General features: G+C 38.4%; 2 protein-coding genes across 5 annotated transcripts in view; one reads left to right on the top strand and one right to left on the bottom strand.

Annotated features, from left to right (window-relative positions):
- Positions 1-26,768, bottom strand: part of LOC123318472 (peripheral plasma membrane protein CASK) — a 217,718-nt gene that overhangs the window by 19,180 nt on the left and 171,770 nt on the right. The gene's annotated exons all lie outside the window — the stretch shown is intronic.
- Positions 24,964-26,560, top strand: LOC123318474 (cathepsin L-like proteinase). Its single transcript, XM_044905102.1, has 3 exons — positions 24,964-25,419; positions 25,556-25,897; positions 25,968-26,560. Exons 1-3 carry the CDS (start codon positions 25,327-25,329, stop codon positions 26,520-26,522), a joined length of 990 nt encoding a protein of 329 aa, XP_044761037.1. The 5' UTR covers positions 24,964-25,326; the 3' UTR covers positions 26,523-26,560.

Below are 26,768 nucleotides of genomic sequence, written 5' to 3' on the forward strand. Positions count from 1 at the left end.
TATCACGAAAATTCACGACGAAAACGTCGTAACACACATTTTCTCAATTCGCGAAATATAGAGGGCAGTTTTCTGCAGCCGCCGCGATTGTACTGAACTCAAAAACCTCACGCGTTTTCGTATTCGCGCAGCATGAAACGTTTTGAACAACGACGACCTCTCTGGCCTCCATTTAAAACCCGGGTTGTTCTTCATTCCACGATCGGAGGGGAAAATGAATAAAATAACTGCAAGAGGATCCTGACCTATCCGTATCGAAGATATGAAAATTCCGAACTTCGAGAAAACTCCACATATTTCATTATAGATATTAATTTTCCAACTTTCTGGCTTCGATATGCGCAGGGTCACTTGAATTTTTCAAGTATTCGACATACACTTAATGTCTTGAATTTGAATGAGCATAACGCTCCATGAATCATTCTTGATCGTACATTTTTCTCTGATTATTTTGTCTAAGATGGCAGCGAATGTAGTGAAATGTAGCCTGAAGCATTTCTTGGAGATTTCCTTTTCCAATAGTCAAAGTCCTCTCAAAATCGGTTGGCAGTAGCTGTAACGTGACAATGAGGTCCAGAAAATCAATCATCAATTAGCCATCGGAATATTGAAAATCTCCAAAATGAAGAGGGTCAAGAATCTATAATCTCAAAAGCAAGAAATGAAGGGAAGCCAGTCCTTTCAATTTTAACCCGCCCTCTGTCCTGAGATACATAGATGTGTAGTGTCACAGATTTAGCCAGTTATTCTGATGGTAATTTTGTTTTTCCAGGGGTGGCACAGGTCATTATGAAAGCTTAAAATGGCTATATCTTTTTATCAGAGCTGAATCGGAAAAAATGTTATGAGAAAAAAGTGTTTCTTTCGACCTCAAGAAGCTACTGTTGAAATATTCGTACGAGTTAAAGGCTCACCCTGCAGAAAGACAAACAAAAAAAAACAAACACACGAACTTTCCCTTTTATAATCCGTTATTACACATTGAAAAATAATCACAATCAGACTTAGCCTACTTCCCTCAGGAATAATGTAGCTTCCTACTGGTGAGAGAATTTTCAAAATCGGTTTGGAAGTTGCAGAGATTACTCAATACCAACCCATAAACTTATTATACATACACTGCGCGAAAAAATTAATGCACATTATGGAAATCTAATTTTATTCTACAACTGAAAGTGTTCTCAATGATAATTATTTTTATCAGAATTATGCATGCATATGTTATCCACTTTCAACGGTTTTCTTCAATACACTCAGGCAATAAGAAATCGCCTCAGAGAATATGATTTAAGGCCTCGTGTCGCGGCACGAGGCCCAGCTCTTACCCCAGCCCATCGAAGGGCGCGTTTGGATTTTGCGAGAGAGCATATCCATTGGGAAGAGGTCGATTGGGAAAGAGTTCTCTTCACAGATAAGTCTAGATTCTGCCTCTACCATTGTGATCGACGTTCCCTTGTATACAGACGTCCACATGAAAGATATGCTCAGTGCAATTTCCTGAATACTACTGGTTTCGGGGGAGGATCGATTATGGTATGGGGTGGAATATCTTTGACTGCTCGCACAGACCTAGTGGTCGTAGATAATGGAGCTATGAATGCTGATAAGTATATAAGGAACATTCTTGAAGAGCATGTAGTGCCATTTGCCCCATACATTGGTGAAAATTTCATTTTTATGGACGATAATGGCAGACCCCATCGTGCGCGCATCGTTCAGGAGTACCTTGAACAGGTTGAAGTCTCTCGAATGGAATGGCCAGCAAGAAGTCCAGATCTCAATCCGATTTAGCAGGTTTGGGAACAACCTCAATAGAAGGCTGAGAAGTTCAGAAAATCATCCAGCTACTCTTAATGACTTAGGAATCCAACTCGGAGAAATCTGGGAAGGATTAGATCAGAACATTTTAAGATCACTCATTTTGAGTATGAACCGTCGTTGCCGAGCTGTAATTAACGCAAGGGGTGGAAATACCAATTATTAAATCACTTATCAGCATTTCAGTATTTTGAAAATTTTTCATTTATTTTCTTCCACATAAGATTCGGTGAAATCCAGAATTTTTCTTCCATTTAGTGTGTCTTGTTTCGTTCAAAACTTTCCCGAGAGAACATAAAAAATAAGTTATAAAGTGAATGTAGAGTTAACTTTCATTAAAATTGAGATTTTCAGAATGTGCGTTAATTTTTTTGCGCAGTGTATTTTACCTCTTTTTAATAATAGTGTAGATAATGCTATTCAAAAACTAACTGTCCTGCCTCCTCTGGTCGAATTCGCAAATTCTCGAGTGTTCCAGAAACGACAGGGGCGTACTTAGGGTCGTTCCTAACAATTTCTTCATTATTTTTCTTACTATATTCGTATGGAGTTCATGACTCGAACAGTTTACCCTTCCCAATCGATACTCACTCTACATCTTACGGAACGTTTGCAAACCGAGAACCAAATACGCGACCAACCACAATTCCCCGTACCTTATCACGAGCGGCTGAAACCCTTGCTCCAAAAGACTTCATTACAATATTTCAGGCCGATATCTTCAACAAAATACCGCGTCTACCTCCTTCGTCGGTTTTTAATGTTCGTTTATTCCGCGATAAACCAATTTCAATGGGAAAGTTTGCCGCGTTCACCGAGCTGGAAGATCTGACGTTCCAGAGTAATCGCGATGGCTTTCGGGGAAAAGGGAAACATTTGTTTTTGGGGACCACGAGGCGGTTTTAAATCCCCGCGGCATTATTTCGACAGAGGTGACGTTCTCTGTACGTACAGCGATAACCGCCGAGCTGTTTGGAGGATTGAAATTTATGGGATTTCGGGCGAGGACGCACTTTGTTACGTTTGGTTTGGTTGTCGTCAGTCTCAGATCAAGTTGTAGCGGCCTCTGCTGATCCTCGTAATAAACTGTTATGTTTGGTTCAAAATGAACAAATGAGGGGTACATAGGCGTCGCAGAGGGGGCAGTTGCCCTCAATACCTAAAAGTTTCACTTTTTCGAAAAATTCTCACAACACGAAAGTCACTATACTTCATTCAACTTTATTTTAGCAGTCGGTTGGCCATGGAAATTTGACACATTTCACTCTGTATAGTACGAAAATGTGGGGTTATGAAGCTTGTCAAAACATTTTTAGTTTTTAAATCAACGCTATGTTGCCCGTTCTACGTAAAAGTTTCTGTTATCACGTATTTTATCACAATGTCGAATCTCTTCGGAAAATATGTGACGAACATAATTGAAGTTTATACAAACTGATTGAAGGCATATCAAATCCATTTATTTGCATGGAAAATACAAGAGATCAGTATAATATCATAATATGCACTAGCTTGAGGAGAGTTAATGTTTGTTATCTTCTTTGGCTTAAATCATTTGTAGATTTCAAAAATATTAACTCGAAGATGAAATGCATATGTTGCAGTGGTTGGGAATGGGTTTCTCCCGAAGGAATCAACAGATAATTACAAGAATGTTAATTTCTTCAACAAAAATCATCTTGCATCAATATAACTAAAGGGAATTAAAGGAAGTTTCAAGTCAAGATGAACTTCACCTTTGAACAAAAATTTCACATGAATAAACAATTAACAAGACAACTGGCGCGTATTTAGGTATTTATTGGTACCTCAAGACATTTACAGTGTACAGGACAAGTCAAATGAAAAATAGGAAAATCCATTTTAGGGAACTTATTCTCCGATGAAATTTATCGAAAATCCTGTAGTAAACTTTTCGCATTAATTCACTCAAACATAAAATTCTCAAATGCCACCACTTTTTTGGGTCTCCCAATAGAAGGAAATTCTTTGTCATCCTCTTCATTCACAATCTTTCTGATTGTGGAAATATCCAGCTGAAATATATGTCGTTTAGATTCAGATGAAACATTATATAAATTCTCTTACATTGAATATGTTCGTACCGTCTGACGTATTGTGGATTTTAAGAACATCAGGGTATAACTATATGAATGAGCGGACCTGAATTCTAAATAGCATTTCCTGAAACCCTGTCTCTTTTTTCAATCACTTTCGGCATTTTCGTAATAAAAATTGATATTAGTTGTGGCAACGGCGTTATGACATTAACGACATTTCATGAGTGCCAACCTTACTTCGTTCTAGTTACAAAAACTTGAGAAAATTATTTCATGGCCAACCGACTGCTAAAATAAATTTGAATGAAGTATAGGCAGTGTTTCGCCTAATTACTGATTATGTTTAATAGTATATAACATTACTAGCAAGGTAAGAGGGTTTTTACTGGCGAATGGAGGATATAACCTCCTTGAGCCTCCTTGAGCTCCTTGAAAAAGCCTCTGTTCGCAGGTGTGTTTTCCTTAAAAAATTTATTGAAAAATATGACGTTTAGTTGTCATTTGCAGATTTCAAAAGGTAATAGCGTTTCTGAAACGAAAAAATGAGCGTTATACGCCAAAAAAAGGCCAAGGTATTTAGTAAAGAAGAGGCTGAACAATTTCTTTTACATGCTCCTGATGACCAGTGGTTGCTGGCTAAAATTGTAACAATATTTGGGATTTTTGGATGTTGTCGATGTGACGAAATTCTCTCCTTAAACATGAATGATGTAGAAGATATGGGAAAATACGTTATTGTGACATTGCGGCAAACAAAAAATTTAACAACAAGAAGATTCACCGTAACCGATGATGGCTGCAGCTTCAAGCCCTGCATGTTATACAGAAAATATTTAAATTTTCGGCCTCCTGGAACAGAAAGCCTAAGATTTTTTTTGACATACCGACATGGAAAGTGCATTTCCCTTAATGCTGGCCAGCACACTATTGGTGGTGTCCCAAAGCAAATAGCGAAATATTTAGGTTTAAAAGACCCAGAGTTATACACCGGCCACTCTTTTCGCAGAACAGACATATTTTAGCACTAAAGCGTGCAGGAGGGTGGAAGAGCACCGAAATTGCGATGAGTTATGTCGATGATTCGGTCAACAAAAAAATCGAAATGTCTTGCAAATTATTTGGTAGTAAGGAGAGTACAAATGTTCTGCAGTCCTCGAGTTCAGCAGTTTCTGAGTCAACAGATGGTTCATCATCATCAGTATCAACTCTTTCATCATCAAAAATCTATGTTACTGGAAATAACAATTGTACCATGATTTTCAACATATATGACGATAAAATAAATTTTCTAATGTAAATGATACTACTAACTTGTAAAAATTTTGCAAGTTAACTGTCAGTTTTACAAGTTAGTGACTTGTTAAAATAAACTTTCTTGAGTAATATTGTGTTTTTGGAAACTGACGTTTACAAATGAGAAACAAATAAAATATCTATTGACTCTTTCGGTCTTTGATGTAAGTTTCCTTCTCATTACCAAGTCATATTGACGATTTTTTTTCGAAATTTTACATTTCGAGAAGTTTTACCCTCTGACTTGTAAGAAAGCAGTGTGAAAGAAGTGGAAATTGGTCACTATTGTTCACAAAAATGCACTCTTAGTTTAATGTCCGCACAGTCTTGCGCGAATTGAAAATGGGATAAAAATACCGTATCAATAATATCACTAATATCAGATAGGGACAATTTTATGGCACCAATAATGTGTTTGAAATTTGAGATTCATCTCAACTCATATATCACCTTCTTCTTCCTAGAAAGCTCTTCCCTAAGATGAATCAGTCAGACATAAGTAAGTTATACAGGTTGAGTCTTTGACTCGTACACATTTTTCAACAGTGGATTCTTGAGGTCGAAAGAAACACTTTTTTCTTCTACCATTTTTTCCGAATCGGTTCGGTTTAAAAGATACAGACTGTTGAAAAATCATAAAAAAATGTCATTTTTAGTTCTATCTCACAAACGGTTTTGTCGAATGAAATGAATTTCGGAATATAGTTTTTCATTTATTTGATGAATCTTTCTCGAATACAAGAAATCACCCATGTCTTCCAGTTTTCTCATTAGGACCATTACGCACCATAAAAATACCAAAAATTCAAAGAACCCTTGAGACTTGAGAGAAGTTGGACGTCATTTCATGAATATTTGAAAGTTTTGTGAAATAAAAGTATTCCCCATATTTTCTCGTATAATGTGACGTTTTCGAGTAATTTGATGTTCAAAAATTAAAAAGTATCTGTGAAATTTGAAGAATTGGGCATTTTCGCTGAATACAACTCTGTTTGAAAGATCCTCAGATGTGTAGTGTCACAGATTTAGCTAGTTATTCTAGCTCATTACGAAAACTTAAAATGGCTATATATTTTCATCAGGGTCGAATCGGAAAAAATTGTTTGGGAAAAAAGTGTTTCTTTGGATCTCAAGAATCTACTGTTAAAATATTTGTTTGAGTCAAAGACTCACCCTGTATTTCTCTATAAAGAAATCTGAAGCAGTCATACTTTGCAGACCTTCAGTTATTCAATAAAACGAAAGTTTATGAGATCTACCCACATTTTAACATTCCAAGCTGTTCCAGAACATACCAACAGCTCAAATGAAGTAGTTACCAAATGGCGAAAGCACTTGGTTTCGTATCACCCTTCCATAAGGAAATGTACATTTCCTCGCTGAATTTCAGGTGGTAAAATCGGCAATGAGTTTCGATCATCGAAACCTGAGACCTTTGAGTTGCGAATGAGCAGCGACACCTTACGACTACGTTGTGAAACCAGAAATATGATCAATAATTTCAAAACCAGAAGCAAAATATCCTACAGAACCGGGAATAAGTGAAACACCCCACGTATAGGTGGCGCAGTCGACGGGGAAATCGATAACATAATAGGAAACTGGCGCAGTGTGCATCGCAGAAAGTTCTCTCATCCAAAACATTCTATAGACTACTGTTAGCCGCAAACTAGGATTCATAATATGAGTTATCATTTTTTACTTCAGCAATTTTCAATATTGAATAAGATCTAGATTTGTAACTCCATATTGAAAAACACCCGACAGAAACCCAGCATTAGGCAGCACTAATTAATAAATGAAAGGGATATTAAATATATCGTGAAATATTTCATTATTACAGTCCTGTAACAAACCGTCTGACTACTCCATAATAGTTTCAACCTGCTGTCGACAGAGGAAAAAAAGCGTTGATGATTCAATTAAAAGAATAGCTTCCAAGTGGCCAACAGGCCATAAAACTCAGGCTGAATCGATAAGTTACTTTCTCCAGGCCCCTGAAGCTTGTTAACAACAGATAGGCGATAGGCCATTAAGGTCCTCTCAGGACACGGCATCGTCGGAGATCACACGACTGAGAAACGATGTTGAATCATGTAGTCAGTGGGAATGACAGATTGACCATCTGTTAGCGTTTGTTCTTCGCCTACTGAAAAATGAACCATTGCACAATGTGAATCTTCGTGTTTTATGGACAAAATCGAAAAAACGACATTTAAGATGAGCTCTCACACGCTCTTCAACGACGATTTTGAGTTATTCAGGGAAATTTCCGAAGTGGTAAATTCTGCCAAAGATGCGATCGAGATTAAGAACAGAAATGGTGGAAAATCTCAAATGGGAAGCGTCTACATACTGAAGACAATAAGTCGTGGAAAGACAGACCCGTACTAGAAAAATCACGGAATCGTACTCGACTGTGGGAAATGTTGAATGTTTTTATACCATTTTTGGTGATATGCCGAGAATCAGATAGCGGCAACTTTTGAAATGGGTCATCTAGATCCAAATGAACCCTGACCAAGAATTCCCATTTTTGGTGGCGTTGATATTTTCGAATATAAACGTTGTGAATGGCCCGGCTTCCCTAGAATTCGATGAAACGTCGAGTGGATTGCCGATAATTTTTCTCGCTGTTCGAATTAGGGCCATAAACATTCGGCGCATTGTGAACGCGCGCGGAATTGATAATATGTACATTCGCCGTTTCAATTTCGGCCGCATTTCTGTTGGCTAACCGACGAATTATGCCCCCCGATTTTCGTGCAAATCAAGTTATAATTTTCGGGAAAAATTGGGCACGAAAAGCCCCTCATTCTCGGGCGGTAATTTTATCTGGCGTGTTCGTCTAGTTTCCAGAAGTGGGCTCACCTATTTCGGCGCCGAAGACTTTATGAATAATTTCGGCTTCAAAGCGGCTTTCATGTCTTTCCTCAGAGAACTAGAGATTAAATGAGATTTGGAAACTTCTTTCGCCACAAGGTTCATTGGATTTTCCCGCATCTGCCGAAGAATCAGCGTATTTTTCGGAAAAAAATTCACCCTGAAATCTGACAGAAATTGGTACAATTACGAAAAATGTCGAATGAGGCAATCAAAAAGTCCAACAACTTGTCAAGAACAAGACGAGGACAAAGAAAACTAATCATATCATAAACCTACATCCACTGACCACTACTGCGCAAAATTCACTTTGAGCTCATACAGAGTCTTTTTGAGGCGTCACTATTCCCAAGTTCTCTACCATATATTCACACCCTGTACAATGAGAAGAAGTTGAAACAAAATTAACCTTCGCCAGTTAAGTATACAGGGTGAGTCTTTGACTCGTACAAATATTTTAACAGTAGATCCTTGAGGTTAAAAAAACACTTTTTTCCTATTCCATTTTTTCCAATTCGGCCCTGATGAAAAGATATAGCGATTTTACGTTTTCATAATAAGCTGAGCCACCCTCGAAAATACAAAATTATCTTCAGAATAACTAGCTAAATCACATGACTCTACACATCTGGGGATCTTTTGAACAGAGTTGTATTCAATTTTTTAAATTTCACAGATACTTTTTGATTTTTAAACATCAAATTACTCGGCGCATTATACGACAAAATATGAAGGATACTTTTATTTCACAAAACGTTCAAATATTTATCAAATAAAGTCCAACTTAGTTTCAAGAACTAGGTTCTTTGAATTTTTGGTATTTTTATGGTACGTATAATGGTCATAATGAGAAAACTGGAAGACGTGGGTGATATCTTGTGTTCGAAAAAGATTAATCAAAAAAATTAAAAATTATATTTCGAAATTAATTTCATTCGATAAAACAGTTTGTGAGATAGAACTGAAAATAAAATTTTTTTATGGTTTTTCAACAGCCTGTATCTTTCTAACCGAGCCGATTCGGAAACAATGGTGAAAAAAAGTGTTTCTTTTGACCTCAAAAATCTGCTGTTGAAACATTTGTACGAGTCAAAGTCTCATCCTGTATACCAAGAATGGTGCTTCACACTACTAGAAAAAATTGACAAAAAAAAACGTCGAATTCAAAGATAGGAAGATCAGAAAAAGAGGTATTCACCTTGCGACAGAGTTCTAAACATGAATGATAATAATGATTTGCATCTCTGAAAAGGTCAACACACTTACTAGTACAAGACTACGAACCACTTTCATTGGTTCGGCACCTTTCGGTGGCATGAGAAAATGTACCTGCAAAAAAAGTCTCAGGAGAGGGAAAAAACGGAGAAAAAGCTCCTTTGTAGCACAGTGCGAGGTTTAGTACACTGCGCAAAAAAATTAACGCACATTATGGAAATCTCAAATTTATTCTACAACTGAAGGTGTTCCCAATGATAATTATTTTTATCAGAATTATGCATGCATATGTTATCCACTTTCAACGGTTTTCTTCAATACAGATGTTTTTTTCTAGCAGGAATAAAAAAGATGATATTATCAGATTCTGAATGTATTGGCTCCATTCTAAAATCAGTTGTTCTCGATCAATTCTAGTGATCAATAGTTTTTCTTTCGTTTGATTTTCTACACTCGATCGCCATGCAACGCGAAACACGCAATTTGACCCAAGAAGAATGTACCCAAGCGGTAGTTTTGCGGGAAGAAGGGTGGACATACACAAGAATTGCAGAAAGGTTTGGAGTTTCCCATACAAGTGTGTCCAGAATGTTGCAGCGATTCAGGGAGACAGGTATGAATGTCCGAAGACCAGGACAGGGTAGACCACGGGTAACAACTGCCATTCAAGAACGTTAGAGTTCTTCGTTGAGACAACGGTTTGCAACCGCTCGCCTCCTTCAAATTCAGCTTGAGCAAACTCATGAGGTGCAAATTAGCACTCAGAAAATAAGAAATCGCCTCAGAGAATATGATTTAAGGCCTCGTGTCGCGGCAAGAGGCCCAGCTCTTACCCCAGCCCATCGAAGGGCGCGTTTGGATTTTGCGAGAGAGCATATCCATTGGGAAGAGGCTGATTGGGAAAGAGTTCTCTTCACAGATGAGTCTAGATTCTGCCTCTACCATTGTGATCGACGTATACAGACATCCACATGAAAAATATGCTCAGTGCAATTTCCTGAATACTACTGGTTTCGGGGGAGGATCGATTATGGTATGGGGTGGAATATCTTTGACTGCTCGCACAGACCTAGTGGTCGTTGATAATGGAGCTATGAATGCTGATAAGTATATAAGGAACATTCTTGAAATCCTGAATTTTTCTTCCATTTAATGTGTCTTGTTTCGTTCAAAACCTTTCCGAGAGAACATAAAAAATAAGTTATACAGTCAATGTAGAGTTAACTTTCATTAAAATTGAGATTTTCAGAATGTGCGTTAATTTTTTTGCGCAGTGTGGGTATATTAGAAAAATTCTGTGTCATATTCTTGAAAGTAGCTTTTTATATTCACACACATTTTCCCAACTCAAGCAGAGCCTCACATTTCAATCCCATCGGAAGAGAGAAAGTTTCATAACGATCTTCTCCCCTTTCAGCTGTCCAATAATCCTAAACTGTATAAGAGAGACAAATTCTTGTAAACGTCAGAATAATTCCCGCCAATTCACAATTTTCCCTCCATCCACCCTTCTCGGACATCTGGACATCTCGGAAGAACAATAAAGATACCCCATCTCCGGGGACCTCCGATCGAAGTAGCCTCTGACACGGACCGAAATCCGGCCTACACTTTTACCGATAAAAAGGCTCTTACCGAAAATGAAATTCGTTATCCTCCTGCCGCGTCTGGTGCAGGAACGGAGTTTCGCAACTCATACAAAGGCTATGTAATCCCGCCATTTGAGAACGCCAAAACGGTCCATTACAGCCGGTAAAGGGGATGGTTTCGCGACCGAGAGGGAAAGTTCGGTTTACAAAGTTCGCCATCGGATAAGTTAGAGGAAGACAATCGATACTTCCTGGTCGTTCACGTGGTATCGGACGCGGTTGGCTTTGATGCTACGTCCTCGGCGGAAACTGGGTCATTGTAGACGCTTATGAGGCGGTTATGGGTCGAAAATAATTCGTGTCATACCAGATTATTGCTTTGATTTCAGTAATGACTCACCAATGTCATTGAAGAGTACATTTTTCCCTTGGGAATATCAATTTTTCTTCATCTAATCATCGACTAGAAAGTCATAGAATTGCTGCTAGTCATGAACAAGCGTAGAAAATCCCAGTGAAGTTGCAAACATAACTATACTCCATTCACTTTTATTTTAGCAGTCGGTTGGCCATGGAAATTTGACACATTTCACTCTGTATAGTACGAAAATGTGGGGTTATGACGCTTGTCAAAACATTTTTGGGTTTTAAATCAACGCTATGTTGCCCGTTCTTCGTTTCTGTTATTACGTATTTTATCACAATGTCGAATCTCTTCCGAAAAATATGTGACGAACATAATTGAAGTTTATACAAACTGATTGAAGGCATACCAAATCCAGTTATTTGCATGGAGAATACAAGAGATCAGTATAATATCATAACGAGCACTAGCTTGAGGAGAGTTCATGTTCGTTATCTTCTTTGGCTAAAGTTTGAAAACGCTACATCAGTTGTAGATTTCAAAAATATTAACGCCAAGATGAAATGCATATGATGCAGTGGTTGGGAATGGGTATCTCACAAAGGAATTAACAGATAATTACAAGAATGTTAAATTCTTCAACAAAAATCATCTTGCATCAATATAAGTAAAAGGAATCAAAGGAAGTTTCAAGTCTAGATGAACTTCACCTTTGAACAAAAATTTCACATGAATAAACAATTAACCGGACAACTGGCGCGTATTTGTGGCTGTTCATCTTGATACATTGATATAATAATAATAATTAGGTATTTGTTGGTACCTTTACAATGTATAGGACAAGTCAAATGAAAAATAAATTTTCGGGAACTTATTCTACGATGACATTCATCGAAAATCCTGTAGTAAACTTTTCGCATTAATTCACTCAAACATAAAATTCTCAAATGCCACCACTTTTTTGGGTCTCCCAATACAAGGAAATTCTTTGTCATCCTCTTCATTCACAATCTTTCTGATTGTGGAAATATTCAGCTGAAATATAAGTCGTTTAGATTCAGATGAAACATTATATAAATTCTCTTACATTGAATATGTTCGCTACCGTCTGACGTATTGTGGATTTTAGAATATCAGGGTATAACTATTTGAATGAACGGACCTGAATTCTAAATAGAACTTCCTGAAACTCTGTCTCACTTTCGGCATTTTCGTAATAAAAATTGATATTAGTTGTGGCAACGGCGTTATGACATTAACGACATTTCATTAGTGCCAACCTCACTCCGTTCTAGTTACAAGAACTTGAGAAAATCATTTCATGGCCAACCGACTGCTAAAATAAATAGTATAGACCGGTTTCAGGAACATTGTTCACTCATCATTACAGTGTAGTACTACATATTTGAACCGGAGGATGGGACCTTAAGCGAAACCGGTGAGACGCTTTGAGAGATATATTCTAACCTCATAATGATGCGCCACCTATCCCTCAAAGACTGAACCCAACCTCACTTACTCTGCAGACTCCTACACACCTATTTATGGCTCCCAGATTCAACTACTACCGTCAGTCAACGAATGTACAACAATTCGTCAAGCACCTTTCGAGTCGAAGGGTTCGGAGCAAGTTCTCGAGAAAATTCATTCCGTCTGTTACCTCGTCTATTTCATCCTCAAAAGATCACCTGGCAATAGCCATACTCTTCTAACCACCATAGTCATAAAGGCTCCAGCTTTCGCAGAAGGGTTGCTGATGTAAGACGCAGACAATGACCTATATTTTCCTCAGGATCACACAACCCCAGATATTTCCTGATGATGCAAAGGATTTTACAAAATGTATTTCTTCGTGGTCGAAGAATAGCAACTTGATAATGATGGCCCAGCTTCGAGATGCTCTCTAAACTTCCTTCCGCCACGTTTATGGCCTTGATGTTCACTGCGGATTAGCCCTCTGCAAGTATATGCTCTCAAGGTAAATATTTGCCCTGTATACTCCATCACTTACGTGGGCGCCCCGAGAGAGCTATTCCTTCTCTCTTCTGTACCCCACCGTAAAATCCCGGAAAGTAAAATACATTTCCTCACCCCGGCACCCTCACAAGAGTTTTTCCGCCATCTCCATCTTCATTGTGAATTACCCATCGCGGCCTACTGCGTTTTGGAGCAGTGAAATACGCCGTTTTTCCATTTTTCAGAACGCTCGTGAGCGGATTAGGTAATTGGCGTATTTTTTCTTCAAAACAAGAGGAGATGGTGTTGTGCCCAAGTTGACTGGCTTCTCTGGCTATTTCAGGTTAGATTAGCATAAAGTTAATGATCAGACGCATAACAACCGAATCGATTATCGGTTATCAATCACAGCAGATAAGTAGAATTGAAACTGAGTATTAAATGAGATGAATCTCTTGAGGCTAATCATATATTGATCTTTTCCATCTCAGCGTGAGAATATTGAAGTGTTTTGTGGAAATTTCTCGAGTATTGGGTTGAATATCAGATAAGGTTTTCGGTTGAAGTCGATGTCCCATTATGCAAAAGGTTAGGGAGAATTTCACTTTCAATTACCGAGGAAAATGACTCCTTCAAAAGAAGCAGAAGCTGAGAAATTTCTTTCGGGAAATATTTCGTACGGATCACAAAAGAAGGAAACAAAAAATATGAAACGAAATATCAAATCAGCTCCCTTTCATTCTCGTGAAACGTCTGTCACCTACAAAGGAGCAATAGCAAACAATTTGCTACCTCAAAACGTCCCAATATTGCTTCCGCTTGAAATGATCCCAGCCTCGTCAGGAGATCCCACAGGTATTCCACAACTTGCGTCTAAATACCCTCCAGGGAGGTGAAATTCGAATGCATCTTCGGGAATCGGTATTGGATCATGGTTAATAAGTGTCGGCAATAATCCTACGATGAGGTTTGCAATATTCGACGATAAGAATTTACATAACTGCTCAGGACTCGATTAGTAATAGAGTTATGCACTTGTTATTTTTCTTACAAGAAGAAGAAAGAATTTCCTTGGGAATTCTTCGACGAAAGCTTTCCTCATCATGATCTCAGATTCGAAGTGAATTGACAAAAAGTTCGCCTTGGATCTTCAAGCCACTACGAGGATGTATTGATATCTAGTTAGCCTAGACCAGTTCCATGCATAGAAAAAATAACTCATTAGCAGTGTCAGTGTGAAGTTTGAGGTCAAAAAAGTAAACCAGAGTTACGCAATAAATTAAAAGAAAGAAGATGTCCACCGAAATTGTGAAAATTTAAAAATTGGAGTATCGAGCCATCATCAAGTACCTGTATTTGAAAGGGTTAAGAGGTAAGCAGATCAATATCCTTCGTATGCGACCGTGAGAAATTGGACTGCAAGATTCAAAAGAGGTAAATTTTCCATTGAAGATGATGACCGATCGGGAAGGCCAATTTCTGTGTCAGTCCACGAAAATATCGATGCAGTTCATGACATGATCTTATCAGACCGTCGAATAGAACTGAAACAGATATCTGAAGCACTGAATATTTCATACGAACGCGTTCATCATACGGTTCACGTCAATTTGGACATAAAAATTGCTGCAAATGGATCCCTAAATTTTTGACCAAAATCGTGCAAGGGTAGAAGCATCGCGTTCGATCTGTGCTCGATTAGAAAACGATGTAGACTTCTTAAACCGAATTGTTACTATGGATGAGACTTGGGTACATTTCTACGATCCAGAAACGAAGCAACAATCGATGGAATGGCAACACTCTAGTTCTCCAAGACCTAAGAAGTTTCGTGTCCAAAAATCTGCTGGAAAAGTTATTGCTTCAGTTTTTTGGGATTGCCATGGAGTAATCATGATTGATTTTTTGGATAAGGGTAGAACAATAACCGGAGATTACTATTCGACATTACTGACTACTCTACGGGAAAAAATAAAAGAGAAAAGACGCGGAAAGCTATCCAAAGGTGTTTTGTTTCTGCAGGACAACGCCCCTGCACACAAATCTCATGTTGAGATGCAAAAAATTTGTGGTTTAGGCTTTCAATTACTAGAACATCCTCCTTATTCACCAGATTTGGCTCCATTCGACTATCATCTCTTTCCTAAACTGGAAAAAAGTTCAAAAGGTCGTTAATTTTCTTCCAACGAGGAGGTAACAAAAGCTGTGGAGGTTAGGTTTGCAGAGCAAGAAGAAAAATTTTTTTTGAAAGGTCTAGAGAAGTTGCAGGTTCGCTGTAATAAATGTATCCAATTAAAAGGAGAATTATGTTGAGTAATAAAATATTTCGACATCAAAATTGTGTTTGGTTCTCTAGTAGGCTAAGAATTTTTCAATATATCCTCGTATTTTCAACTTTACTTCAGATCAAGCAGTTCAAACAACCACATCTCAGATAAGGACAAGGAAGAGATAAATCAAACTTATCGATGCAAAAAATAATGCACCTCATTCTTACCGAAGATGAATTTGTGAAACTCATCAATTCAGCCGACTCCGTTAATTCTGTGAGAGCAAAAGAATAACTATCGGGAAAACCAAAACAGCAATGAAATTTTGGCGTCAGCTCGGATTGATTCGGTGCCAGAGATTTGTCCACGAAGAGTGCAAATTGGATGGTTTTCTGCGGATGTTCGTCCAGTATAAGGGCCGGATTACACGTGCTCGATTCGGAGAAATAGGGGTGAAGGGAGGGGAAGAACGGACTGGGTAAATTGGCGTGTTCAACTGGGATATTGGTGATCTGCCAAAAAATTTATTCGGGTTTCCCCAGATCCACTATTTGAAATCGCGATTTGTTTAACTTGCACTGAAGAGACAGTAGGGTCAAATATAAGCAAAATTTTCAATCAATTATACAGGGTGATTCACTCTGATGGTCTTTCAGACGTTTCTGGAAACCAATCACAATTCTGTCCTGAAAATTTTCATGTTGGGGTTTTCAATATTAAACTTTACCCTAAAAATATTTTCAGACTCTTGCAACTCACGGTTGAAACGTGAAATATGGATTTTCATCCCTCTCGATCCCGCAGGTTCGTTAGAGCAAATGATGAACGAAAAAAAAACAGCCTGCGACAAACGCAAACAACAAAGGGACTTCATATCGACGACTATAGGATTACAGCTGGCAGACTTAAATATTCGAATGATACCCGATATAAATCACGGTAACCCTGCCATCCGTTTCCGCGCCCCCTCCACCCGCACCCCGTCCTTTTTATCGTGCAAAAAGTAAACTTTGCAAAACGGGACGACTCACTCAAACTAACGACGTCAATTACTTAAAACGAGCAGTTTTCCGTGGCGGTTAATGAAAACCGGGCAGCAGCGGGTTCTGCTTATACAGGGCCCACGCAGTTAAGTGATATTATCGTGGAATTTGAATAAAAGATGGAGTAATTCGCTGTGTTGTGGAAGATAAGACCCCGGGGAATCCTTGCGATATCCTGCCGATTTTGGTGTTTGAACCCTTTTGGGTCGTTCGCACGGATTTTCCTATGTTGTCCGTTTTTTAATTTTCATCGAAGAATTTTAATTAACTGTATGCAATTTTTTGGGGATTTTTCGGTCGAATTTCGACAAGAGTATCTTCAACAAAAGATATCCTGGATCTGAATGTGATATTCTGAAAGAAATGCAACCGTTTGGTCTTGAAATCGTTTTAACTGAACCCTTTTTTTTGGGATTTTTCGAAGCTCAACTTTCCTGACGCGTATCTCCCAAAAAATCCTTCGAGATCTGAATGTAATACATATTCTGATAAAGCAACTCTTCTAGTAAAACATATCAAAATTTTATCGAGGTCGATGTATCCGTTCGGTCTTGAACTTGTTTTAACTGAACCCATCTCTTTCAGGATTTTTCAAAAGTCAGCTTTCGAATCGTTTATCTCTCAATAAAAGTAACCGTAGATGCAAATGTGATACATATTCTGAAAGAGCAACTCTTCTAGTAATAAATCTGAGAATTTCATCCATCTCGGCGCAACCGTTCGGTCTTGACGAATTTTTAACTGAACTCAGCTTCTTCAGGATTTTTCGAAGGTCAGTTTTCGAGTCGTTTATCTCTCAATGAAAGTTACCGTAAATAGAAATGTGATACATATTCTGAAAGAGCAACTCTTCTAGTGATAAATCTGAGAGTTCCATCCTTCTCGGCGCAACCGTTCGGTCTTGACGAATCTTTAACTGAACCCATCTTTTTCAGGATTTTTCGAAGGTCAGCTTTCGAGTTGTTTATCTCTCAATAAAAGTAACCGTAAATGAAAATGTGATACATATTCTGAAAGTTAAACTCTTTAAGTAACAAATCTAGCAATTTCATCTATTTCAGCGCAACCGTTCGGTCTTGACGAATTTTTAACTGAACTCAGCTTTTTCAGGATTTTTCGAAGGTCAGTTTTCGAGTCGTTTATCTCTCAATGAAAGTTACCGTAAATAGAAATGTGATACATATTCTGAAAGAGCAACTCTTCTAGTAATGAATCTGAATATTTCATCCATCTCGGCGCAACCGTTCGGTCTTGACGAATTTTTAACTGAACTCAGCTTTTTCAGGATTTTTCGAAGGTCAGCTTTCCAGTCGTTAATCTCTCAATAAAAGTGGTCGTAGATGGAAATGTGATACAGATTCTGAAAGAGCAACTCTTCTAGTGATAAATCTGAGAGTTTCATCCTTCTCGGCGCAAACGTTCGGTCTTGACGAATCTTTAACTGAACCCATCTTTTTCAGGATTTTTCGAAGGTCAGCTTTCGAGTTGTTTATCTCTCAATAAAAGTAACCGTAAATGAAAATGTGATACATATTCTGAAAGTTAAACTCTTTAAGTAACAAATCTAGCAATTTCATCTATTTCAGCGCAACCGTTCGGTCTTGACGAATTTTTATCTGAACTCAGCTTTTTCAGGATTTTTCGAAGGTCAGTTTTCGAGTCGTTTATCTCTCAATGAAAGTTACCGTAAATAGAAATGTGATACATATTCTGAAAGAGCAACTCTTCTAGTAATAAATCTGAGAATTTCATCCATCTCGGCGCAACCGTTCGGTCTTGACGAATTTTTAACTGAACTCAGCTTTTTCAGGATTTTTCGAAGGTCAGCTTTCGAGTCGTTAATCTCTCAATAAAAGTAATCGTAGATGGAAATGTGATACATATTCTGAAAGAGCAACTCTTCTAGTAATAAATCTGAGAATTTAATCCATCTCGGCGCAACCGTTCGGTCTTGACGAAATTTTAACTGAACCCATCTTTTTCAGGATTTTTGGTAGGTCAGATTTCGAGTCGTTTATCTCTCAATAAATGTAACTGCAGATGGAAATGTGATACATATTCTGAAAGAGCAACTCTTCTAGTAATAAATCTGAAAATTTCATCCATCTAGGTGCCACCGTTCGGTCTTGACGAATTTTTAACTGAACCCACTGGGAGTAACGCGAGGCACTTATCTCCCAGAAAAATTCTTCTAGATGGAGATTAAGGGAGTGAATAATTTTAATGGTTTGGCCATTCAGTGAGTCAAGTGCAACAAAATGTGTATATAAATCACTGTGCATGTAAATAGTGAAAATAAATTAAAGTGTGAGTGAATTTGACAATTTAATTAACTGCAAACGTTACAATACTAATGGTCATGAGTAAATAAGATCTTCACGCTATGTTTTACACTGCGTTCATTAAACTAACTACCGTAACCGACCGTATTGGAATACTACAAACGAAGCCGTTTCACGAAACCAATAATCATTAACCAAGAGCCGTTTTCTCTGCGGGGGCACAGCCACAAATCCCATAAATAACTTCATAACAACAAAGACAGACCTAAGCCCTCCAAAAGTGATTCATCCGAACTACCGGAAACTTTCCAGTCGTATTTCTTCTTGGACTTCGCGGCAAGGAAAGAGGGCCATTCGTAACGCGCTACCACGTTTCGCTGTTAAGATTCGCCCTCCTCATTAATCATAGGAGGCGCAGGTGGATTCGTATGGAACTAATTTGGCAAATTGCTATTTGCACGGCGTAGGCCATGGAATCGAGGCAATCCCCACGTTTCAATAATGCCAACTGAAAGGTTGAATATGTTCGACCTAGTGGTCGTTTATGCAATCGATGGTGGTCTCCCTCCAAATGTTGAGATGATCTGCATTTCGTGAAGTGATTGAGTAAAAAGTTACGCACAAAATGCATAGTATACAGGGTTTTTTCAAAGGTGATGCTTTTTTATAAAGAAGGTAACTCTCATCAAAATAAGTCGTTAATTCAACTAACAAACGGTCTAGGGTAGTATGAGGATCTTTTTCAGTAATCATTTTTGATTATTTTCTCAACTTTGCCATTTTATAAGTTTTGTATAGGTGATTTTTGGTCAAACGCTTCTGACCAGTTCTACCTTATGTTGAAAGCCCCACCTTCAAATACATCCTGTATAATTCTTCATATTCCATCGCGAATATTCTAAATTCATCCGGAATAGAATACCGGTGATATCCCAAACAATATGATTCAATTATCGTATTGACCAATGGAAGCATTCTGCAAATCGATATGCTATTAACGATATTGAATGTTTCAATAATCATGACCTAAAACGTGTATGTTGCGATGCAACATCAATAGCATTATGAAAATATTGGCATATGTGAAGCTGAAACAGATTTTTATATCACAACTGGTGAATTTGCAAGCTTCAAATCGAATTTTCGATTAATGGATTCAAGTGGATATAACGATATGATTTTGGGTATTATCAAAGTTCGGTCAATAAATTTTTTTAATTAATGAAAGGGTCAAACGATTTCCTTGAGTTTTTGTAAAAGAATATAATCGTCCACAATACAAAACAATCAATCAAAAAGGGGATGAACATCATATTATTGATTTCTTGAGGAATTTCCGTACTATGCCAAATAATTTCAAGAGAATAAATCCTATTCCGTCACCGAATTCGGCTCTGAAGCAACCTGAGCAATATACAAGACATGCTTGAGTCATTTTCCAGAATATAATTTCCATGATGGTGGTTCCCATCCCAAATTTTCAGTCCCACATATCCACACAGACGGAGGCTTTGTTGAATGTTATTTTACATTCCCTAATTAAGAAGATATGATCCCCCTATCCTATTAAATATTTATACTTCATGTATTCACCACCCCAGCTGTTTGATCCTCGCCGCTGAACATCCACATAGACGGCTTGTTAGTGTTGAATTTCTGCAAACATGGATATAATCGTTACAGTAGCTGATGGGGGAAAATCATTGTTATGTCCTAGTCAATTATGCTTTTAAATGATCAGATTTAGGTCAGATTGCAGAGTAACCCAACAGTTTCATACGTGAACACTCTTCCAGTAGAAAATTTCCTCAACCCTAGGTGTAGTGGCTATCACCCCTAAATTCTTGATATGGACTAGGGGGTGAGATTTACCTCAATTGAAAGATCACTTGTCCCTCTACAGGAATACTATGGTTTGCAAATTTTTATTGATTCCTTGATGAAGTTACAGGAGGTGACAATTTGAAAACTTGCCAGGCCAATTATGTCTCGACAAGGATGTTTTCAAAGAAAAAGCTGGAACAGGGCAATTTTCAAAGGGAGGGGGGCATATTTTGAGCCAAATTGTAAGCCGAAATCTCCTCAAACCTAGGTGTAGGGGCTATCACCCCTAAATTCTTCATAGGGAATAGAGGGTGAGCTAAACCTCAATTGGAAGACAATATGTCCCTCTACGTAATACTAGTATTATCAAATTGAGTTAAAGCTATAATTATTAAGAATTTAGGAGTGACAACCCCTACACCTAAGATTGAGGAGATTTTGACTTATAATTCTGCTAGAAACATGTCCCCTGCCGAATAAAAATTGACCTGTTCCGGCATTTTCTCTGAAAACATCCTTGTCGAGACATAATTGGCCTGGCAAGTTTTCAAATTGTCAGCCCCTGTAACTACTTCAAGGACTCAATAAAAATTAGCAAACCATAGTATTCATGTAGAGGGTCAAGTCATCTTTCAATCGAGGTATAGCTCACCCCTATTCCCTATTGCGAATTTAGGGATGATAGCTCCTACATCGAGGGTTGAGGAGATTTCGGCTTACAATTCTGCTCAAAATATGCCCCCCTACGAATAGAAATTGACCTTTTTCGGCATTTTCTCTGAAATCATTCTTGTCGTGACATAATTGGACTGGCAAGTTTTCAAATTCTCACCCTGTATATACGAGTACATATAAACCATTTAAAATATTGCTCAAGTAAACTGATTTGTTAATTTCAATAAATGGAATACCTTGAAGCTTGAAGTTACTTCAAAACATAAGTTTGGCCAACCAAGATGAGCGCCGAACCAAATATGAAAGGGTAACAGTCATCCACCCAATATTTCTGGGCGTCTCATCTTAATTCCACCCATTATATACTCCACGCGTTTCGTATTCCAAAATTCAACCCCAAAACGCAATTTTCTTGCCTACTTTCGATCGTCAACTGCGTTTAATCGAGAACACACATTTGGCGGTGTGTATTTTATGGCTCGAAGGGCTTCTGCTTCCCGGTATCCCGACAATTTTCCGTAGAGGGTTGTGCGTTTGACTGGGTTATTATTAATCGCCATCCGAACATTCGGTTTTCCATAGAAAATCGCTGCGCCATATTAAAGTTCGTCAAGTGTTTGAATGGAGGTTTTGAAGTTGGTTAACCTGAATATTAGGCACCTTGGGTCCTATTCACAGTCGAACGATGTTTTTGAATGGAGCCAAAATTACAAGAGTCGATGTCAACAAACAACTATACTCCATTCACTTTTATTTAAGCAGTCGGTTGGGCATGGAAATTCGACACATTTCACTCTGTATAGTACGAAAATGTGGAGTTATGACGCTTGTCGAAACATTTTTGGGTTTTAAATCAACGCTATGTTGCCGTTCTATGTGAAAGTTTCTGTTATTGCGGTTTTTATCACTATGTCGAATCTCTTCGGAGAATATGTGACAAACATAATTGAAGTTTATACAAACTGCTTGAAGGCATACCAAATCCAGTTATTCGCATGGAAAATACAAGAGATCAGTATAATATAATAATATGCACTAGCTTGAGGAGAGTTAATATTGGTTATCTTCTTTGGCTAAAGTTTGAATACGTTACATCAGTTGTAGATTTCAAAAATATTAACCCGAAGATGAAATGCATATGATGCAGTGGTTGGGAATGGGTATCTCCCGAAGGAATTAACAGATAATTACAAGAATGTTAAATTCTTCAACAAAATCATGTTGCATCACACTATAAGTGAAAGGAATTAAAGGTGAACTTCACCTCTGAACAAAAATTTCACATGAATAAACAATTAACAGGACAACTGTCGCGTATTTGTGGCGGTTCATCTTAATAGATTGATATAATAATAATAATTAGGTATTTAATGGTACCATGGTACATTTACAATGTATAGGACAAGTCAAAAGAGAAATAGAAAAATCAGTTTTCGGGAACTTATTCTACGATAAACATAAATATCTCAAATGCCACCACTTTTTTGGGTCTCCCAATAGAAGGAAATTCTTTGTCATCCTCTTCACTCACAATCTTTCTGATTGTGGAAATATTCAGCTGAAATATAAGTCGTTTAGATTCAGACAAAACATTATATAAATTCTCCTACATTAAATATGTTTGCTACCGTCTGACGTATTGTGGATTTTAGAATATCAGGGTGTAACTATTTGAATGAGCGGACCTGAATTATAAATAGCACTTCTTGAAACCCTGTCTCTTTTTCCAATCACTTTCGGCATTTTCGTAATAAAATTGATATTAGTTGTGGCAACGGCGTTATGACATTAACGACATTTTATGAGTGCCAACCTTACTCCGTTCTAGTTACAAAAACTTGAGAAAATTATTTCATGGCCAACTGACTGCTAAAATAAATGTGAATGGAGTATATGCACTAACTCCTGTCACAAAAATTGACATACCTCCGAGTAATCTCAATAAAGGGATTGTACTGATTTTAATTGAATATGAAGAAATATACCGAAAATAAGTTAAGGGTGGAAGCTACTGTTGATTTCAACCAAAATACGTCTAATTTCGGAATTGAAATCTGACTTTGTGGTAGGCCACCCAGTTCCCATGCTGCTGAACGATGCATGAGCAATTTAACCCTTCATCAAGCGTCAATCACTCGAAAAAGTAGAGATTCACCCTACGGGGAGGGGCAATTAGACTGAAGTTTGCACGAGTTAATATTTGTCGAACAAGTTAGGACTTGCGAGCAGGTTCTCTTAAGTTCAGGCAATTAGATATGGGACGAACACCAACGGAACCTATAAAGGGAAATCTGCACTAAGGGTAACGTTGTTACATCTGTCTGCCAGAGCAAATAAGTGGATTACAGTGAGTGAGCGGTGTGGACTTTATTGAGGTCGCTACCTTTTCCAGGCGTTATGTAGATGGTCATGTTCGACGAATTTCAATTCCAGATATTCTCTAGATGGATTCGATATTCGCTTAATATGCTCTTCGTAGTCTTGACGCTGTCAGATCCGCTTTGATCAGTTCCTAGCAGTCCGACAGACGACAGTTGTCGTATGTGATCCAAGGAAACTTCCCAAGTTGAATCAAGAACATGAACAGCTGTACCAAATTCAGATTATTATATAATAGGTCCATAGGTAACTGTTTGTTATGAATTTCTGCAACACAAAAACGCAAGTATTGGCCTATTACCAACTTAAATTTGATTTTCCATAGCTACCAGAGATGTCAATCATTGTTGAATGGACTATATGTTAGCTCATTTGTGCTTTATACGATTCTGAAAATCTATCAATGACAAGATGGACAAGCGATGTTTATGACGTGAAATAAGGGAATTCAACACAAGTTTCACGAAATCAGATATGATATTTCGACCCACTACTGACTCAATTGAAAAACTGCTGCATAGTTTGTGGATGTTCAGCAAAAACGCTCAAATAAACACGATAGACTCGTTTTTAAATTCACCTTCCTTAGGCATGCCAACTTGAATCAAATTTCTGAAGTAAAGATTCGATTGCTAATTTGTAGATATTATTCCGTACCATATTTGATGATATATACATATTCCTATTTGAAATTTACTATCATTCCATCATCAAACGATAACAATCTTATTATACATGTTTGTTTCCAACATAAGCAAAAATCACGAATATATCCTCAAGGCTTGGAAGTTAGGGAAAACATATTTTTGTTGTTGGTGGAAATAAATTGAAGCTTAAATTAATTGAAAGTTGAAACTAGAACAAGAAACAGATCAAACTTTCATGAGCGAAAACAATTTTTTTCATATGCAAACAAAAAATTTATCATTTTCGTCTGGATAAATCGATCTTAATTTCTCTGCGTCTAGCTAGTTGGTTTTAGGGGTAGGATGTGAAACAACGACTAGGACAATTCGATAATTTCTCGCCAGAGACTTCTACCTTATGCGAAGGAACACTAATGCAATGAGGAATGCCTTTGGCAATCTAGGACTAAGAACGAATCAGAAACTTCGTAGGAAATCTCAGGAATTTGTCTAGGAATAGGTTATAACGAAGAGAGCTTACACGGAACAGAACCAATTCCAGGTAACTTCCTAGAAATTTCCTAAACCGCAAGGCAATTCTGGAAGGAATATTAATGCGAATTTCCGAAGAGTTGGCAGGATTGGCAAGGGAATTGTTGGATTGAAAAATCTATCGAAGCAAATCACATTTCACTTGGTTCAAATCGAAAGGATGTAGTTAGAAACACTAGGAAAGACCTAAATCTCAATTCGATAAAGATAACCAATGATACAATTATAAATACGTCTGAAACAGTAAGACGAAGCTAGTGATATCTTACGAAAGATCAGTATCAACAAGATGTAACAGGAAGATTTTGATCTCTGTCGGCAGCTTCCAATGTCAAGTGTCCGAAAAATAAAGATTGTTAAACAAATCACTTTCACAAGGTTCGTGAGCAAGTCGATAAAATTCGATTATCGTGGAATATAAAAGATATTCTCCTATTAGGACAGCGATCTATCTATTTGCCGATTTTTACTAGACCAACGTCGCATACACTCACGAGATGAAAGTGGCTCTGTTGTTTTTCATCGCCTTGATATGTGGTACATACGCAATCAATGATGAGGATGCTATCCAGAAATGGTCACAATTTCAGGTGAGATCTGATTGAGCTTTCCAATGTTATGTCCTGGTAATGAGAGTATTTTTGGTATACTACACTAAAATGTTCAATTTGTACTTCAGAAAAGAACTCTTAAAATTGTTTTATCGAATGGATGAATCCTTTACAGAAAACCTTTGGTAGATCTTACCGATCGTCCTTAGAAGAAAGGAGACGTTTCGCCATCTTCAAGGACAACCTCGAGAGTATTGAGGCTCACAACGAACTTTACAAGCAGGGAAAAACCACCTATGAACAGGGTATTAATCAGTTCGCCGACTGGACAGTGGAGGAATTCAAGGAATACGTCGACAGGGGTAAGGTCCAAAGAAGACCTCTTCTTCGAGCTTCCAGCTTCAACAGGACCGCAGGTTTCACTGCTCCTACTTCGATCGATTGGAGGGCCAAAAATGCCGTCACCTCCGTGAAGAACCAGGGATACACCTGCGCGTCTTGCTGGGCTTTCTCAGCTGTAAGTGGTTTTTATGACTGATTTTTGGACCCATTCTGCCCATCACTTGTTTCAAGTCTTGTATTTCCAGGCTGCCGCAGTGGAGAGCCAGCTGGCCATCCACAAGGGTGACCTGGTGGACCTCAGCCCGCAAAACATCGTCGACTGCACCCTCTACTACTCCGGCGGTTGCAGCGGAGGCCTCATCGAACACGGCCTCGACTACATCCAGTACTCGGGCATCGAAACCTTGGCCGACTACCCGTACACCGGCGTCGAAGGACAGTGCAACGCTAACGCGCAGAAGGTCCACGCTCAGATATCCAGCTACGTCACCCTGCCGCCCAAGAACGAGCAAGCCCTTCAGGAGGCCCTAGCTACCGTGGGCCCGGTGGCAGTGTCCGTTGACTCCACCATGGCGCTGAAGAGCTATATGGGTGGCATCCTGCAGGACGACCTGTGCAACGAGGACCATCTGAACCACGCGGTGCTGGCCGTAGGTTACGGAAGCGAAGACGGGGTCGAGTACTACATCATCAAGAACTCCTGGGGATCGTACTGGGGGGAAGATGGATATTTCAGGATATCCAGGAACGCCAACAATAAATGCGGCGTGGCCACGGAAGGGTTCTATCCCGTGCTTTGAATGAACGTTAGATTATGATAAATAGATTCTTGAAAAAACACATGTTTGATTTTGTTATTTTGACCCTCGTACAGTCTTAGATTTACCTTGTAGGCTTAAAATCTAGGGTGATCGCTGCTGGTGTGAAAACCCAGGGGGGACAGAACGCACTGAGGGGTTAACTGCCGTTCCTTTTTTCCTAACTTGACAGTGTCCTCCTCTATTGTTAAAACAAATCTCTGCTGGTGTGGAAACCCGGGGGGGGGG

Source organism: Coccinella septempunctata, chromosome 8 (genome assembly GCF_907165205.1).
Source record: "Coccinella septempunctata chromosome 8, icCocSept1.1, whole genome shotgun sequence".
Lineage (NCBI taxonomy): Eukaryota > Metazoa > Arthropoda > Insecta > Coleoptera > Coccinellidae > Coccinella > Coccinella septempunctata.